The sequence below is a fragment of the Lotus japonicus genome, chromosome 1 (assembly GCF_012489685.1).
Source record: "Lotus japonicus ecotype B-129 chromosome 1, LjGifu_v1.2".
NCBI classification, from domain to species: Eukaryota; Viridiplantae; Streptophyta; class Magnoliopsida; order Fabales; family Fabaceae; genus Lotus; species Lotus japonicus.
Genome location: NC_080041.1, coordinates 129812528 through 129828082, shown reverse-complemented (window position 1 = coordinate 129828082; position 15555 = coordinate 129812528). Strand labels below are relative to the sequence as shown.

Sequence of the window (15555 nt, the reverse complement as noted above, 5' to 3'; positions counted from 1 at the left end):
TCTCAATATTAAAACTTAACAATTATGAAAAAATGATATCATATCAGTTGATAATTAATGTCTTAACAATTATGAGGACTGGGTATAAAAACGTTGGGTACAAAAACTCACAAAGAAATGATTGGGTACATCACATATAAAAGACACTATTTAATTTTCTCTTAGTTTCAACATTTGATCTGTTTTAATAGAAATGAAGGGTTGAGATATACCCACATTATTTCCTCAAGTTTTTCCCCACTTGAGAGAATCCTAACCCGTGGAATGACCACTTTTCAGAAGTCACAACTTCCATTAAAAAATCAAGTTAAAGTTGTTACTGTGATGAAACTTCAACCAAAAGCAAAGTTACCTAAGATGCACATTTTTTTTTCCTAATCTGATAGTGTAAAGTTATTTTACACAATTAACAAATTAGATTCTATGGATGCAAAAAAAATTATTTTTTTATTTAATTTCATTAATTGACATGACACATCCTTACAATCTAATTGGTTGACAGGTTAAAAAATCTTTACACTGTCAGTTCATCATCATTTTTCTCTTTCAAATATCCAAAAAAAAATACTTTTACACCTTTTCCCCACTTTAGACCATTAACCTCTCTCATACTCCTCCATCAAACACTCGACCACCACAAAGATCATGAGATTTCTCTCTTCTCACTAATCTCTCTTTGAATATTTCTCTTCACCCTTCTTTCACCATGTCTCAAGTGTACCAAATCCCTACTCCATCATATTTCAACAACCAGACACGAGATAAAAATCTAAAACACAAATCAGCAAGCAGTTACAGATGCCATAAAAAAACCTAAGTGATCTAGGGACTGTTTGGTTGCAATTTTAGTTTTCAGTTTTTAATTAAAATAATTTTTAAAAACAGTTTACAGAAGAAGAAAACAGTTTGAAAATGACATGTTTTCAAACATTTAGAAAACTGATATCTGAAAACTAAAAACAGAAACCGAAAACATATTTTAGCTGTTTTAGTTTTTCAGTTTTAAAAACTGAAAATGAAAACTGTTATCAAAAACAGTTTTTGAAAGCAGGTCGTGTCAAGCAGATTTTTAGTTTTTTAAAACTGAAAACTGTTTTAAAAACAACAAACAAACAAGACCCTAGTGTAACCACCACCAAGAACCAACCCCATCTCAACCATCCTTCATCACCGACAAACCGAAGCCAGAACCAATGAAGCCCACTAACATCCCTCATATTGGAGTTTCAAATTGAAGCAAGTGGATAAGGAGATCGAAGATCAGAGAGTGAGAGAGAGCGACGATGGACTGTGAGGAACCTGACGATGGTGCAAGCACAACTACCACTATGAGAACTCGATGATAGCGACATGCATAACCCAATCCACCTCGTCATCGTCGCAATCCACAATGACCTCTCCTCATGTGTGCATAGGTACATGCAATTGGGGGTTATGGACCACTATTTTAGCTTGCTCATGCTAGATTGTCCACCAAATGTAAGGAATTTTAAATTTTTAGGAAAAAGAAGGAACAATTTTTTTAAAAAAATATTGAAAGATAATACATTATATAAAGTTAAAAAACGAATAAGTTAGTGGGACGATGTCCCACAATGAGGATTACTTCTTTGGTGTTGTGGTTGCACCCTTCGATGTTTGTTCCACTTGTTGTTCTTGGCCACCTCTTATTCTAGGACAGCCACCTCTTGTTACGGGACCAACACTTTGTGTTTGTACTAATATTGTGGGATCTTGATCATCAATATCTCTATTATCAGAATCTTTATAGTTCATTAATTATCATAATTCAGTCAATATGGTAAGACATTCCGTACAGGGTGCAGTGTGCACGGTATGCCTTTGTGGCGTGAAGTTATGAACTTTGATCTGATGAGCTTGTCAGAGTATGCTGGAAATAATTTAAAGGCAAAACCTGAAATTCAAGCCCTCTGGATTAAAAGGTCTATGCATAGACAAGTGATGTTGTGTTTGAGGTTGTGCTGGCGAGTGATGTTGTGGCTGTTGGGGCTGATGTTTTGTTTGTAGAGGTGGTGAATTAACTGGGAATGTAAAGTGTTGACGTAGTCAAGCTTCATGTAGTGTGTTAAAAATATGATACGGGTAAATCACTTCGAAAGCACTCAACATATTGCCGTAAGAAAATTTAATGTTGTGAATTGCTTATATGAGCCGATTATAGGGATGACAAAATGGGTTATCCCGCTAAAACACTAAAACGAGACTAGATAGGTTGGGTTTTCAAATCCACCAAAATGTTTTGACCTAACCTCCTGGTCTACCAAGAAGCAAGTTGATGGCGGGGAAAGTTCTTTTATTTTTATTTCTTAAGTCTAATATATTATATATATGGTGTTTCAATCGGACCTCAATATGGTTCTTAAGGTATGAAGTTACATGATATAAGACCACCAAACATGTGAAAATGAATTAAAGATATTGCGTTATACCCAGAGTGAAGTCAGTGAGCAAATTTTTGCCTATTCAGATTCTACTCAACTCAATGCGAATTTCCTTTTGTAGAGAATATATGTTTTCTAAACTAAAAAATTGAGTAACATAAAGGTTGCCATAGCGGATATCCAAAACATTATTTTAGACGTAAGTGTTCATAGAACATAAAGGTGCAGTTTGCCATAGCGGATATCCAAAACATTATTTTAGACCACTAAACAAAGGCTTGCTGCTAGAATAGTATATCTATAATTTTTCAGTATATATATCTATTATTAATTGTCTGCAACACCTTTATTGAAACCACAACCTGCATTGTAGAAAAGAAGATTGAACTGTTGTTGGTGACCTTGTTTCATGAAAATTTTATGAATAAGATGATCAAAATAAAATAAGTAAAACAACTATATAAATACATAGGCCAAGGAGATTGTTTTTTAGAAATCCAAATAGGGAAGAGACTAAATTTAGGGGTAGGACAAAGGGGATCGATAATAAAAAAAAAATTCAACCATCCACAAGAATACACAATCCTTCTAATTAGCCTATAAAGAGAACACGTTAAAAACCACCCTGACACAAATAGAAAAATTCCAAGGAAGTAAAGCTAAAAACTTAAATCAAAACCGATAGCAATAAATAAAAAATGGATACACTCAAAGCAACCACCACTTCTTCATTTCCTGTATTAGGCTGCAGATAACTGTCTCGCCGTTAAATGAGATATGCATTACTAATAGGGACATAATTTTCAGAAATAAAAGAGTCATGTGAAAAACTAGATCAAATTAAAATTTTCAAAGCTTGACCCATACAAATATTTTTTAAAAAAAGTAGTTTCATATTTAAATATACAGAGGATATATATTAGTAGAATGATCAACGTAACGCCTCAATTTCCTCAAACGAATAGTAACCCAACAAACATAAGGACTAATTTAGAATTTTCCAAAACATTCAAAAATTAGGGTATCGAAAACCACCCATTATCACCAAGGTAAGTGCATTCGAGAAGTTCTCAGGAAAGCAATATGTGTCACAATGGAACACTTAAGTACCAAAGCTTTCTTAACTATAATTATCCCAAGAGTTCCTCACCCAAGATCAAATAAATTTAAACCGAGTCTCGCTTGATAAAATATATTTTCCAAAAACTATTTCCAAGAACTTAGCAAAATGAATAATTACCTAATAGATAACACAATCCGCCAAATTCAAAATAAGATAATTCGAGCACTTATGTCCAAATTCAACAAACCAAAACAAATTATTAAAAAACCATAGAAGATAAGTTCTAAGACAAAAATGAGAGTCCAAGACGTTAGAATCGATCACAAAGTTGAATAGTTCTTCACGAAGAGCGTCAATCTTAGCGTCCAACCGTTTCTCCAAGGTCTTCATCTCAACTTCTATAGGTGTCAACGCAACAGGGTTAACGTCTTCGAAGGAATCAAGGTCACTTTGTGGGACGTCATTTCCTATGGAGAAACGTGCCCAAAAAACAATTACTAAATCAGAAGGGGTTAACTCAAGATATATATGTTCATCACATTTGAATTTAGAATAACAACAAGATAAGATATGATCATCGAATATCAAATTAAAGATAACATCAACATATTATTCAAAATTAAAGATAGCATCAACAACAAGGTTGGTACCCTAATATGCAAGCTATATGCATCTACTAAGATGGATCGATCGAAAAACGTCTCTCAAAAAAACACTATCATGCGAGACAGCCAACTCCACTTTGCCACTTCAATAATTCAAAAAGCCTCCACGTGGTGGGACAATCTTATGGGACAAATAACCATCACATAAACACTTCAAATTTCAAGCCCTAAATGCTCATGTTATGTACAACAATTTCGTGACATCATAGTCATCCTCTCAACAACTTTCCAAGTCTAAAACCAAGTTATGATAGCAAGAATTACACCAAAATTTCCAGCAAATATATACCTCATCAATCATGCTTAAACATCAACAAAACATCACCAAAAGCAAGGGCATTTTATCCGAATTTTCAACAAGCAAACATGTGAATAAAACATGCTATAATCACACAAAGTACTCAATTCAACGGTAAGAAATTCTCAGAAAATCCAGCAAGCATATAATCAACAAAATATGCTAAAAATATCACAAAACATCAATGCAATGATAGCACATTTATCTCAAAACATGAAATATCAAACTTGGCACACAAGACTCAATAACACTCTAAAACCGAGTTGCCTTTACCTTCGCAAGTAGTAGTGCGTAAATTTTGAGACCTAGAACAAAGAGACATAACCTTAATTAAAACAAGTTCTAGATGAAAGAAAATCGAACTCCAAACCCCTACACCAAACCCGCAGCCAAAAAGAGAAGTAGAGGAAGAAAAAGAAGAAGTTCAAAAACATTTTCCCAGCACCCCAAACCAAGACATAACTCGCGGCCATAAAAAAGGAGGTAGAGGGATTTTCCTTTCAAAAACTCTAGGCAAAACTAACATGATGTCTCCTAAAAAAATTCAGCAAGGAAACAAGACGAAAGGTTCATGAACTCAAAGGAGGAAAGGTACAGAACTTACTCTAGTTGCTTAAGAAAAAACAAAGAAATTGAACTCAAGGAGAGAGAGAGAGAGAGAGAGAGAGAGAGAGAGAGAGAGAGAGAGGTACGACAATGAGGGCAAGAGAGAGAACTTGAAGTGTGAAGGATTCTGAATGAATTGCCCAAGAGTGCTCTGTAGTCTTAGAAGACAAAACTTGATATTCTTACTATGAAAGAACTTAAATTTTATCTTTTTCACAAGAATTCAATGCGGCATGATTGAAAGATAGATATGTATTATGAGTTTTACTATAGCAAAGACATCTCTAATTATGATCATGCTTGAACAATAACATAGTAATAAATGTTATGAAATGAAGGCAGCACAAGTGAAAGGGTGGGAGAGGAGAAGAGAGAAGCAAGAGTCAGATAAGTAATATTGTGGAATGGAGTTGTTGTTTGGTGCAACCACTCTTCTATATATAGCATTATGTTAAGACAAATACACATGACCAAGCCCATAGAATTTTCATAGCCCAAACACCTAACCTTAATGGTCACATCCAACTATTCACAATAAAAACCAAAGAAAGATTGTATAATCATGAATTACAATTTTTTTTTTAAAAAGAAGCTCTAACCATTACGGGTACTAAGGATCAGATGAAGCAACTTTATCCTTATTAGCGGATAAAATACTTCTTTGTCTATAAGACTAAACTATTATGTCAAGTAATACAATCAAATAAAAAAAATCACGGGTTATAAATTTAACCTTAGCATAGAGAAAAAAAATGGTTTTCGAATGACAAGATTTCAAATGACTTAATTCATTAAAAACATTTATAAGTGAAATTACTTTGAAATCACCTGAAATCTACCAAGACTTGTAAAATATGAAAACTAAACAACACAATACTCATAGATCCATACCATAACAAAGCAAAAACACTTACATTGATTCAAAAGACTTTAATCAATTCAAACGTCTACGCCTTAGAGCTCGATAATCTCCACTATCGACATCAGGTACTCTTGAAGCATCACCAACATGGGGTTGATGTCCTTGGTTTCTTCCACCTCTTCCAACATTGTTATGCAACAAACCCACCACCTCATTTTGAGGTTCTACAAAATCCAGCTCTACCCTCATGCCTCGAGATGTCATGAACATTCTCAGCAAGGAAGTGGTAACTTCATCTTGTTCATGACGAGCATTGTTTGGTTCATTCGGCTGAACTAAATTATGTGTTCTTGAAGCATCATCAACAAGAGGAGTATGTTCTTGGTTACTAGAACCTCTAACAACATTGTTATTCACCAAACCCACCACATCATCTCGGGGTCCCATGTAAATCATCTTAATCCACGTGTCTTGTGATGCCTCTAGCCTTCTCAATAACGAAGTGATAATCTCAATCTCAACTTGTTCAGGACGAGCATTTTCTGGATTATATGGCCGAAATGGATCTTGAGTAAGACCAACTGAGTTTCCAACACATTGAACCATCATTTCCATAAGGATTGAAAATGGATCTCTCTCAAAGGTTTGGTTCAAATTATTAGCACGCCTTCCTTGGGGCCTAGCAGGTATTTTAGGATCAGAATCCTTTGCTTCACTTACATGAGAGTTGTTTCCACCTCCATATATTGGAGTAACATTCTTAACATTCACCTTACCCTTGCAAACAGGACACTTATTAGAATTTGACTGCACATTCAACCATTGATATATGCATGGCCAACAAAATAAATGGCCACAAGAAGTCACAATAGGGTCATTGGCCACGTCAAAACAAATATAACACTTAAAAAGGTCTCTACCGTTGCAACTGCCCTTTGCAACATCATCCTTCTCTTTCGATGTCTCGGTCGCAACACCTCCTTCTCCAGCCTGCAATGCACCTCCGCTATTGGAATTGGCATAAAGATGGTTTGATTCCGTGGAGGAGTTGTGTGGATTAGGTGGAATAGGTTGATGAACATGAACCAGTTCATGTGGAACCTGAACATGAATTCCAGTTGAACGGTTAAGAAAACCCTCCCAATTCCATCTTGTACGTCGATTTGCTCCGAGCCTCGAGATTTCTTCGAATATCGGAATTGTTCTAGCGGACGTGGACCTAGTTGTTGGATGAGATCTTGGACCACGATCCAAATTAGGGTTCAAAGCATCAGAATTCTCCTCCGCCATCACAGCTTGAATGTTCTAGGAAAAAACGCTAACGTTAATACAAATTTCTTAGAAGTAACATCAAATACCTCTCTTAAGAGAGAATAAAAATTGATTTATATATATATATATATATATGTAAAATTCACTTGACCTATAAATTAATAAAAATATTAATTAGTCATTAATAATCTTATTATATTTATTATATTAATTACTAATTGTAATTTTTCAATTACTATTTAAATTTTAATTATTAATCACAACATGATTCAAAAATAAAAAATAATCATCATAAAAATAAGTAAAAGTAAAATTGACTCACATTAATACAAGTATTGATTGGTAATTAATAACATTTCATATCATTCATTATGTTAGTTACTAATTGTGAAAACATTCAATTACTCATATTTAATATTAGGATTAATTTAATTTATAATATCCATTATATTGATTACTAGCTGTATTTATTCCTCAATTTTTTATATTTTAAAAATATATCTTTATTTAAATTTAATTTGTTTTTGACAGATTCTTATATTTAAATTAATACCACAACTAGTTAAAAAAAAAATAAAAAATAATGATAATCTTATACTATATATTATTTTCGAAACAAAAAAGTGGCAACTCCGACAAGTGTCACTCCCTTATTTTATGTCTTTCTTCATACACTTTCTCTCTACTATAATTTTTTTTAATATATAATATAATAGAAAATCAAGTCTGAGAACATCCTACTCAGAGATAGGCAAAACAAATACAAGATAACAAGGTAACAGAAACCGGAAACAAAATAGAAAAGAAAAGAAACAAAATAAAAAAATGAAACAACAGGTAACAAGAACAAGAAACATCAAAGTCAAACTAAATGCAGATACAGCAGGTAGATGATGTCATATTTTTTTTGATTTTTTAGTAATTTAAATATTAAATAATTCCATATTTTCGTAAATATTTAATGCATTAATATTGTATTTAATAGTTATTAATGACATTAGAATAATTAACAAAAGTCAATTGTGACTTTTTCCGAAAATAACTATTGTATTAATTTTAAATTTAACGGTTTTTAATGACATTAAAATAATTAATAAAAGTCAGTTGTGACTTTTCTACTATTAGATGTATTCTAACAAAGTCTTTTTTTAATGATTATGATTATTTTTTATATAACAAAATAAAAAAATTGAATGTAATATCTACGTTCAAAATGATATCAAATATGTCATAAAAAATTGATATCAAATAGTTTTAAAGTATTGATTTGGAAATTAACTCAAAAAAATTGTATTTTAGGTTTTCGTATATACATCTAGAAGATTTAAAATGATTTTGATATATTGATTCAAAGTATAACAAATTAGAAAAAAAGAATTAGAATGTAACTAGGATTGGAAAAAAATTAAATAGACAATATACATATTTTAAAAAGAAAAAACGAGAGAGGAAATATGAAAAATGTGCCGACAAAGTACTTTTATTTCATTTGTACATGGCGCGAGATCAACACTAGTAATAAGTAAAAGTGAAACTGGCTCACATTAATAACAATACTAATACATTATTAAAAATCTTTCATAACATTCATTATGTCAGTTACTTTTTTTTCGAAAGCTGAATATATATTAAAAAAAGAAACTCACATGAGAGAAAATATCATGATAATAGGTAGAAACCAAGGTCCTACTACAAGAATGAACCTCATTAAAACTTTACTAGGAAAAACTGTAATAAAGAAAACCTCCTGGTCTTTACTATGTTAGTTACTACTTGTGGAATTTTTTTTTCTTCATCGGAAAGTGACTTGTAGAAATTTTTAATTTTTCATATTTAAAATTAAATATTTATGTTATTTGAATTTGAATTATCAAACAAAACTTGAGGCAAAATTTAAATAAGAATTTTATTTTATTGACCTTTACATTAATAACAAAATTAATTTTTAGTTAATAATACAAATAATAATTAATTATTATTAACTTTAAAATATTTATTAGAGGATGGTCTTATGAGAATGATCATTTTAAATGAGAACATATGAATAAATAATGATCAATAGATTTAATAAAGAATAATCAAGATTAAAATATGATATTTTTAAGTGGTCATGTGACTACCACATGACTATAAAATGTGACGTTAAAAATAATTATATGACATTTTAAAGTTGTTATGTGACTATCACATGACTATTGAATTAATTCATATGTTCTTATATATAAAATGATAATTCTCAAATGATAAATCCCCATATTCATTATATTAATTATTAATTGTAATTTTTTCTTCAAATTTTCTACTTAAAAGTAAAATATTATGATTATTTAAATTTTAATTATTAATCACAACTTGAAAAATGAAATTAAAAGTAATAATGATACTAATCTTCTAGATACATATGCAAAGAAATACAAATACACAAGCACAAACACTTGCACTTGCACTATTAATTATCAACTTTTGAGTTTCTTATAAAAGAAAAATGTATTAAGTATGAATTAAAAATAGTTAGAATTATAGTTATTAATAATAAATTGAAATAAAAACTAAAGAAATATTAAAAAAAATACAGAAATATATTTATGTGTAAACACTATTAAGAATTTAATCTTCCTAGAGAGGAAGCCATCATCTTCAAGAGCAAGGCTCTCCAATGACGACCCTAACCCTGAGTGGCTAGTCTTCCTTGTTCGCTAATCTGTGCTCCTCATCTTCTTCCCTTCTTTATCCTCTTTGGCTAGATTTGTGTTTAAATTTGTGTTCGCGGTAGGTGAGGAGGTTGGGATTGCGTTGGGGAGTACAGGTTGGGGCTGGAGGAGATATGTGTATGCATGTTGAGGCTAGCTAGATCTGCCTGGAAAGTCTTGTTCTTTGCCTGCCTAGATCTGTGCGTGCCTGTTGAGGCCAGATCAGGTCGGATTCATAGATTCGGGTTCCCTGGTAGTGACGATGGTCTCTACCCTTTCTGGTGCCTTTCCTAGTCAGATTCTCTGTTTGAGAGTGTGGAGGGTTCGTGGATGATGATGTCTATTTGGGCGTCGTTGGTGATTTTGGGTTATTGGTGCTGTAACCGAGTCTTTTGGATATAGATGGCAGTGAATTTAAATTAATTAACCGTAAAAATAATATTTATTAAGAAATAATTAAGAAAAAATAATTTTGAAAATGAAAAATGTCTTAATAAGGTATTTACTGTTAACTATATCATATGTGTGTATTATTTGAAAAATATTTTTTAAATATGCTTTTTGATCTATTTGATAGTAGTAAAATTAATTTAACACAGAAAAATAATTATAACCCAACATGAATAAATTTAAATTTACTAAATAATATTTTACGATATTAAAATTATAACTTTATAATTTTAAAAGTTAAACTTATTTTATTGATGATAAAAAGTATAAGTTTTTTATTTTGATTTAAAATATTTCAAGTTCACTTAATGATTTTTCATATTATTAAGTAAATAAAGGTTTATAAAAAAAGTAAATAAATGAATAAATAATTTGAATGATAAGATATGATCAAATAATAAAATAACATATGATGAATAACAATATATGGAAAATCACACCCCTTTATAACCGAAATCATAACAATAAACTCTAAACAAGAACCTAAATCAATTGAACAGGTTTCAACCCAAGTTGTTAAAATTACTTGAATACTAACTATTAACCATTAATTATTAAAATTCAGTAATATCTTTTATTTACGTAAAGAGAACTTTAATACAAGCATATTAATGCATAAAAAACTCTATTACTATTTTAATATTTATTATTCATATAATTATACTATAATATTTTCATATAATATTAAAATTATTGTAAATAAACCCGTACAACGCATGAGTATTATATCTAGTAAGTAAAATTAAATTTGACTCAGCGAAATGAGGGTGAAGCTTAATCACACAAAACCGTCTATAAAGCTTAGCTTTATAAGAGCTTAACTGTTACATATTTTGTAGAACCTCGAGGGGGGGGGGGGACGACTCTCCTCTACCCTCACATGGTTCCGCCACTGACTATGATATCGTCCGAGGAAACTTCAACGAAAAGCAAAGTCGCATAAGATGCATAATGATTTCTTTTGGAATTTTACACAACTAATTTTTACCCTTGCTTGATAATTATGAATTTTTGAATATCCAAAAAATACTCTTACACTTTTTCCCCACTTTAGACCATTAACATCTCTCATACTCATCCATCAAACACCCGACCACCATTCTCTCTTCTCCCTGATATCTTTTTGATTATTTTCTTCACCCTTCTTTAACTATGTCTCATGTGTACCAAATCCCTACTCCAACATATTTCAACAATTAGATCACAAGATAAAAATCTAAAACAATTCAGCAACCAGTTACAAATCCGATAAAAAACCTAAAAGATCTTGGGTAACCGCCTCGGCTTTTTTTTCTGAATGGCGTATAAAAAATTATTAATTGGAAAAAAGGGGTGAAAAAAATTAAATTTAGTTGTCTGGGGAAGTTTCTGGTAGCATTCGAGAGGAATCTTGCGAATGGTAATAGGACAAAACACTTTTTCAGAACTGAATGACATGAATGGAAGCTTTTTCAGGTTGAACAGTAGGCATTCGCAAGGATGCTTGCGAATGGTAATAAGACAAGATGGAATATGGTGCTTTTTTCAGTGTTGTGACATGGAATCTGCATGTGCATGTGGGAGAGACAAGGGATTCGTTTGCAGGCTCGCAAAACCTAATAAGACAAGATGGAATTTAGAGTTTCAGACGTGCATGTGGGAGACAAGGGATTCGTTTGCAGGCTCGCGAATGCTTTGTCCACAGGCCTTCAAATGCTTTATTGCGAATGCATTAAAAATATAATTTTTTCCGAATCCCAGTTATAAAACCAAGCTCTCTGAATCAGATTTCTTCCCAACACCATTTGCAAATTTTCTCCAAAACTTCCTACGTTCTAATAGCTCAAAAATCACCAAAGATGGATAGGGTCATTGCTTTTGTGTATTCTAGAGGTAGAGTTTTCAATGGCAATCAAGGTGTCATTTTTGAAGGTCAAACAAGGTCCATGCATCTTAAATGCAACATCACATTCGACCGCTTGAAGAGTAAAATCCATGAGAGGTTGAAGCTCCAAAGAAACCAAATAATTTCTAGAGTCATTTGCAGATTTATGACTAACTCAAATCCGATCTTTTTTTCACCTCTTGAGCTAGTTGATAATCAAGACGTGAGTGTCATGATGGATGGATTTCGTCAACAGTCTTTCATGACAACGCTAGAGTTATACGTTGATATTGCTGAAGCTGGAAGTTCATCAATACCGGCCTCAACCAATCCGATAAGTGCGCAGCAGACATTCGCTCATGAAGTCGGTGGTAGCCGTGGCGTTGAGGAGGTTGTTCATTTGGGTGATGACACAGTGAATTTGGATGATGATTATGACTACCATGACACTGATAATGTGGATGGTGAGGAGATTGTATCTTCAGATGATCATGATGAAGATGAAAGATTGGGTGACAGAGGTGACTCGTCTGACTCGGACGAGGGTGGCTTTGACGGCAATCCCGGACCTCCTATTGGATTACCGACGCCGGTGAATGTTTCTCCCGAAACGCATGGTATGTATAGTCACTTTAACTCTTTAGGTGTTGTATTTATCCATATATCGTGTCTTGTATAAATCTTCTTTGTTACAGGCGTCCCAACCCCATTTTGGAATGAGTCTCCACACTATTCATATATTAACTGGGAACACCCCGATGAAGAGACAGATTTCTATACTGGCGGGGATGATCAGACATCGTGGCAGCTAGGTGATGAATTATATATAAACCAGTGTTTTGAGACCAAGAAAGATGTCTAAATGGCCCTCAAGCATTATTGTTTTAAGCTAAATATAACTTATATTGTGGCTGAATCCAAACCCACATACTTTGTGGCAAGATGTCCGAATGGGTGCTCTTGGAAGTTGAGGGCCATGTGTTCTAAAAAAACTGGAATGTGGACGGTAACTAAGTGGGGCGGTCAGCATACATGCATCAATACGATAGCGTCGCAGGACCATAAGAAGATGACATCCGACTTTATCTGTTCATTCATTCTTGGTACAATATTTTCTCATGATTATTATTTTGTTACCCTTAAAAATACTTAGTAATTTATGATTTTCTTCTAATGCTGTAGATATGGTACGTACCCATCCTATTGTACCTGTTTCTCTTATTCAAGAGAGGATCACTGGTGTGCTCAAGTATAAAGTATCATACTTTAAAGCCTGGAAAGCGAAGCAGAGAACGGTTGCACAGATCTTTGGTGACTGGGAAGAGTCATATGACTTGCTCCCTAGATGGCTGAATTATATGCTTCGGTTTTCCCCTGGGTCCTATTACGCAATATCCACAAGTGACATTATCGACTGTAATGGTAATGTAGTTGTTGGTTCAAAGACATTTAAACGTATGTTTTGGACCTTCAAACAATGTTGTGATGCTTTCGAGTACTGCAAGCCTGTGATACAGATTGATGGGACATGGCTCTACGACAAGTATAGTGGAACTTTACTCATCGCAACAACACAGGACGGGAACAACAATGTTTTGCCAATTGCATTTGCAATTGTCGAGGGGGAAAATCTGAGCTCCTGGTCATGGTTTTTACGCTTGATACGTATGAAGGTCACCCAAAAACAGGGTATATGTTTGATATCTGACAGACACGCTGGCATCAAGGCGGCAGTACGCAATCCCGCTAACGGGTGGCAACCACCAAATGCTTATCATGTTTACTGCATCCGCCACATTGCCAGCAATTTTAATCGTACATTCAAGAATCAGAAGCACAAGCTTGACCTGATCAATATGGGTAAGCCACATGCGTATCTTCATTTATTCAAACTTGAATTGGTTAAATGTCAAGTTGATTGTATTTGTGTTAAAATGTGCAGGTTACGAGCCTTGTCCATATCTTTTTCAGAGACAACTCCGCCGGTTTCGAGGAATAAGTCCAGCTATCAGAGATTGGATTGACCGCATCGACAATCAGACATGGAGTCGAGCATGCGATGAGGGTGGGCGTCGATACGGCCATATGACAACAAACTTATTTGAGGCCGTTAACAAAGTGTTGAAGGGTGCAAGAAACATGCCTATAACTGCATTGGTGAAATGCACGTACGGGAGGATGGTGGATTACTTTGTTCAGAGAGGTCAGGCAGCAGCTCGTGAAAAGGCCGCTGGCCACATATTCGGTAAAAAGGTCATTGTAGCCATAGAAAAGAATGTTCTACTCGCAAGTGCTCATATCGTGCGCACGTACAGCATCGATAGGACAAGGTTTGAGGTGGAGGAAGGTTTTAACCAGCGAAGGCATCGCAATGGGTATGTATGGTCTCTGCGGTTGGACAATAGAACATGTGAATGTGGGCGCTTTCAAACATTCAAGTATCCATGTGACCACGCAATTGCTGCATGTATGCATCAAAGTTTAGACTATTGGAGTTTGGTGGACCCTGTTTATACGCTTCAGAGCATATTGGACGCGTATCAAGGACAGTGGTATCCCATTGGCAATGATCTGAACATGCCACCAAGGGAAGGGGATCGAATTGTTCCAGATCCGTCCACGGCTAGGGCGAAGGGTCGTCCTAGGTCAACTCGAATAAGAAATGAGATGGACTTGACGGAGCCTCAATCGAGTCGAAGATCTGTTTCGCTACAGAGATAGATGTTGTTCTTGTGTGTGAGGGATGTACTTGTGTTTGAGGGTTGTTTTTATATTTGGGTTGCTTGTGTTTGTTGTGTGTTTGTTGATGTGGTGGAAGTACACAACTGTTATGAGGTTGTATTAATTATGATGATCAAGATGAGAAATGAGTTTATGATTAAACTAATGTTTTTCCCTTATATTCATTAATTAATAAAAACAATACAATAGATCAATGATGAGTTCGGTGGGATCCTGTTCCGCAATCAGGCCAAGGTGTGTCTCTCGCTACTCGATATGGCCTACCCTGCTATTCTGCTTGGTTCTCATGTTGGCTACCTTGGCCATAAGAAAGTCCATGTTGGATGTTGGACTCATTGTCTCCTACTCCAGATGCTTGGTTCAAGTCAAACACAAAGCTAGCCTGTGCATGGCTGATCGCATCTGGGTTTGCAACATTCCAGAATGATGGTCGGGGATTCAACACGTCAGAAGCTCGGGGAATATCCAACACTTCACTTACACCACCGCCTCCCCATCCAGGTACAGGGCTCCATCCTTGGGGATCAATGTGCTGCATTTCCGGTGTCCTGAACTGGTCATAAATCGAATGAGGCTCCTGTTGAAAATATTGTTGTGACTGTGATTCACCAAAATGCATGTCTGGAATGTATGGTTGTGAG

At 34.1% G+C, this 15555-nt stretch overlaps 2 protein-coding genes and 1 long non-coding RNA gene across 3 annotated transcripts; 1 reads left to right on the top strand and 2 right to left on the bottom strand.

Annotated features, from left to right (window-relative positions):
- Window positions 1–3667: 3667 nt before the first annotated feature.
- Window positions 3668–5428, bottom strand: LOC130732679 (uncharacterized). Its single transcript, XR_009017101.1, has 2 exons — window positions 4702–5428; window positions 3668–3932 (listed from the first exon to the last, which is right to left on the bottom strand). It is a non-coding gene; the product is annotated as an uncharacterized LOC130732679 (long non-coding RNA).
- Window positions 5429–5968: 540 nt separating this feature from the next.
- LOC130725396 (uncharacterized) lies at window positions 5969–7186 on the bottom strand. Its single transcript, XM_057576635.1, has one exon. The coding sequence runs from the start codon at window positions 7184–7186 to the stop codon at window positions 5969–5971; it is 1218 nt and encodes a 405-aa protein (XP_057432618.1).
- Window positions 7187–12146: 4960 nt separating this feature from the next.
- LOC130725391 (uncharacterized) lies at window positions 12147–14893 on the top strand. Its single transcript, XM_057576629.1, has 4 exons — window positions 12147–12789; window positions 12868–12984; window positions 13355–14032; window positions 14115–14893. The coding sequence occupies exons 1-4, from the start codon at window positions 12147–12149 to the stop codon at window positions 14891–14893; spliced, it is 2217 nt and encodes a 738-aa protein (XP_057432612.1).
- Window positions 14894–15555: the final 662 nt, after the last annotated feature.

What these genes read in the sequence shown, in the direction of transcription:
- LOC130725396 (XM_057576635.1), bottom strand. Translation starts at nt 7,186, where the DNA reads ATGGCGGAGGAGAATTCTGATGCTTTGAACCCTAATTTGGATCGTGGT.
- LOC130725391 (XM_057576629.1), top strand. Translation starts at nt 12,147, where the DNA reads ATGGATAGGGTCATTGCTTTTGTGTATTCTAGAGGTAGAGTTTTCAAT. An exon ending in TGTTTCTCCCGAAACGCATG is followed by an intron (nt 12,790 to 12,867) that starts GTATGTATAGTC and finishes TCTTTGTTACAG; the next exon opens with GCGTCCCAACCCCATTTTGG. An exon ending in GCTTGACCTGATCAATATGG is followed by an intron (nt 14,033 to 14,114) that starts GTAAGCCACATG and finishes TAAAATGTGCAG; the next exon opens with GTTACGAGCCTTGTCCATAT.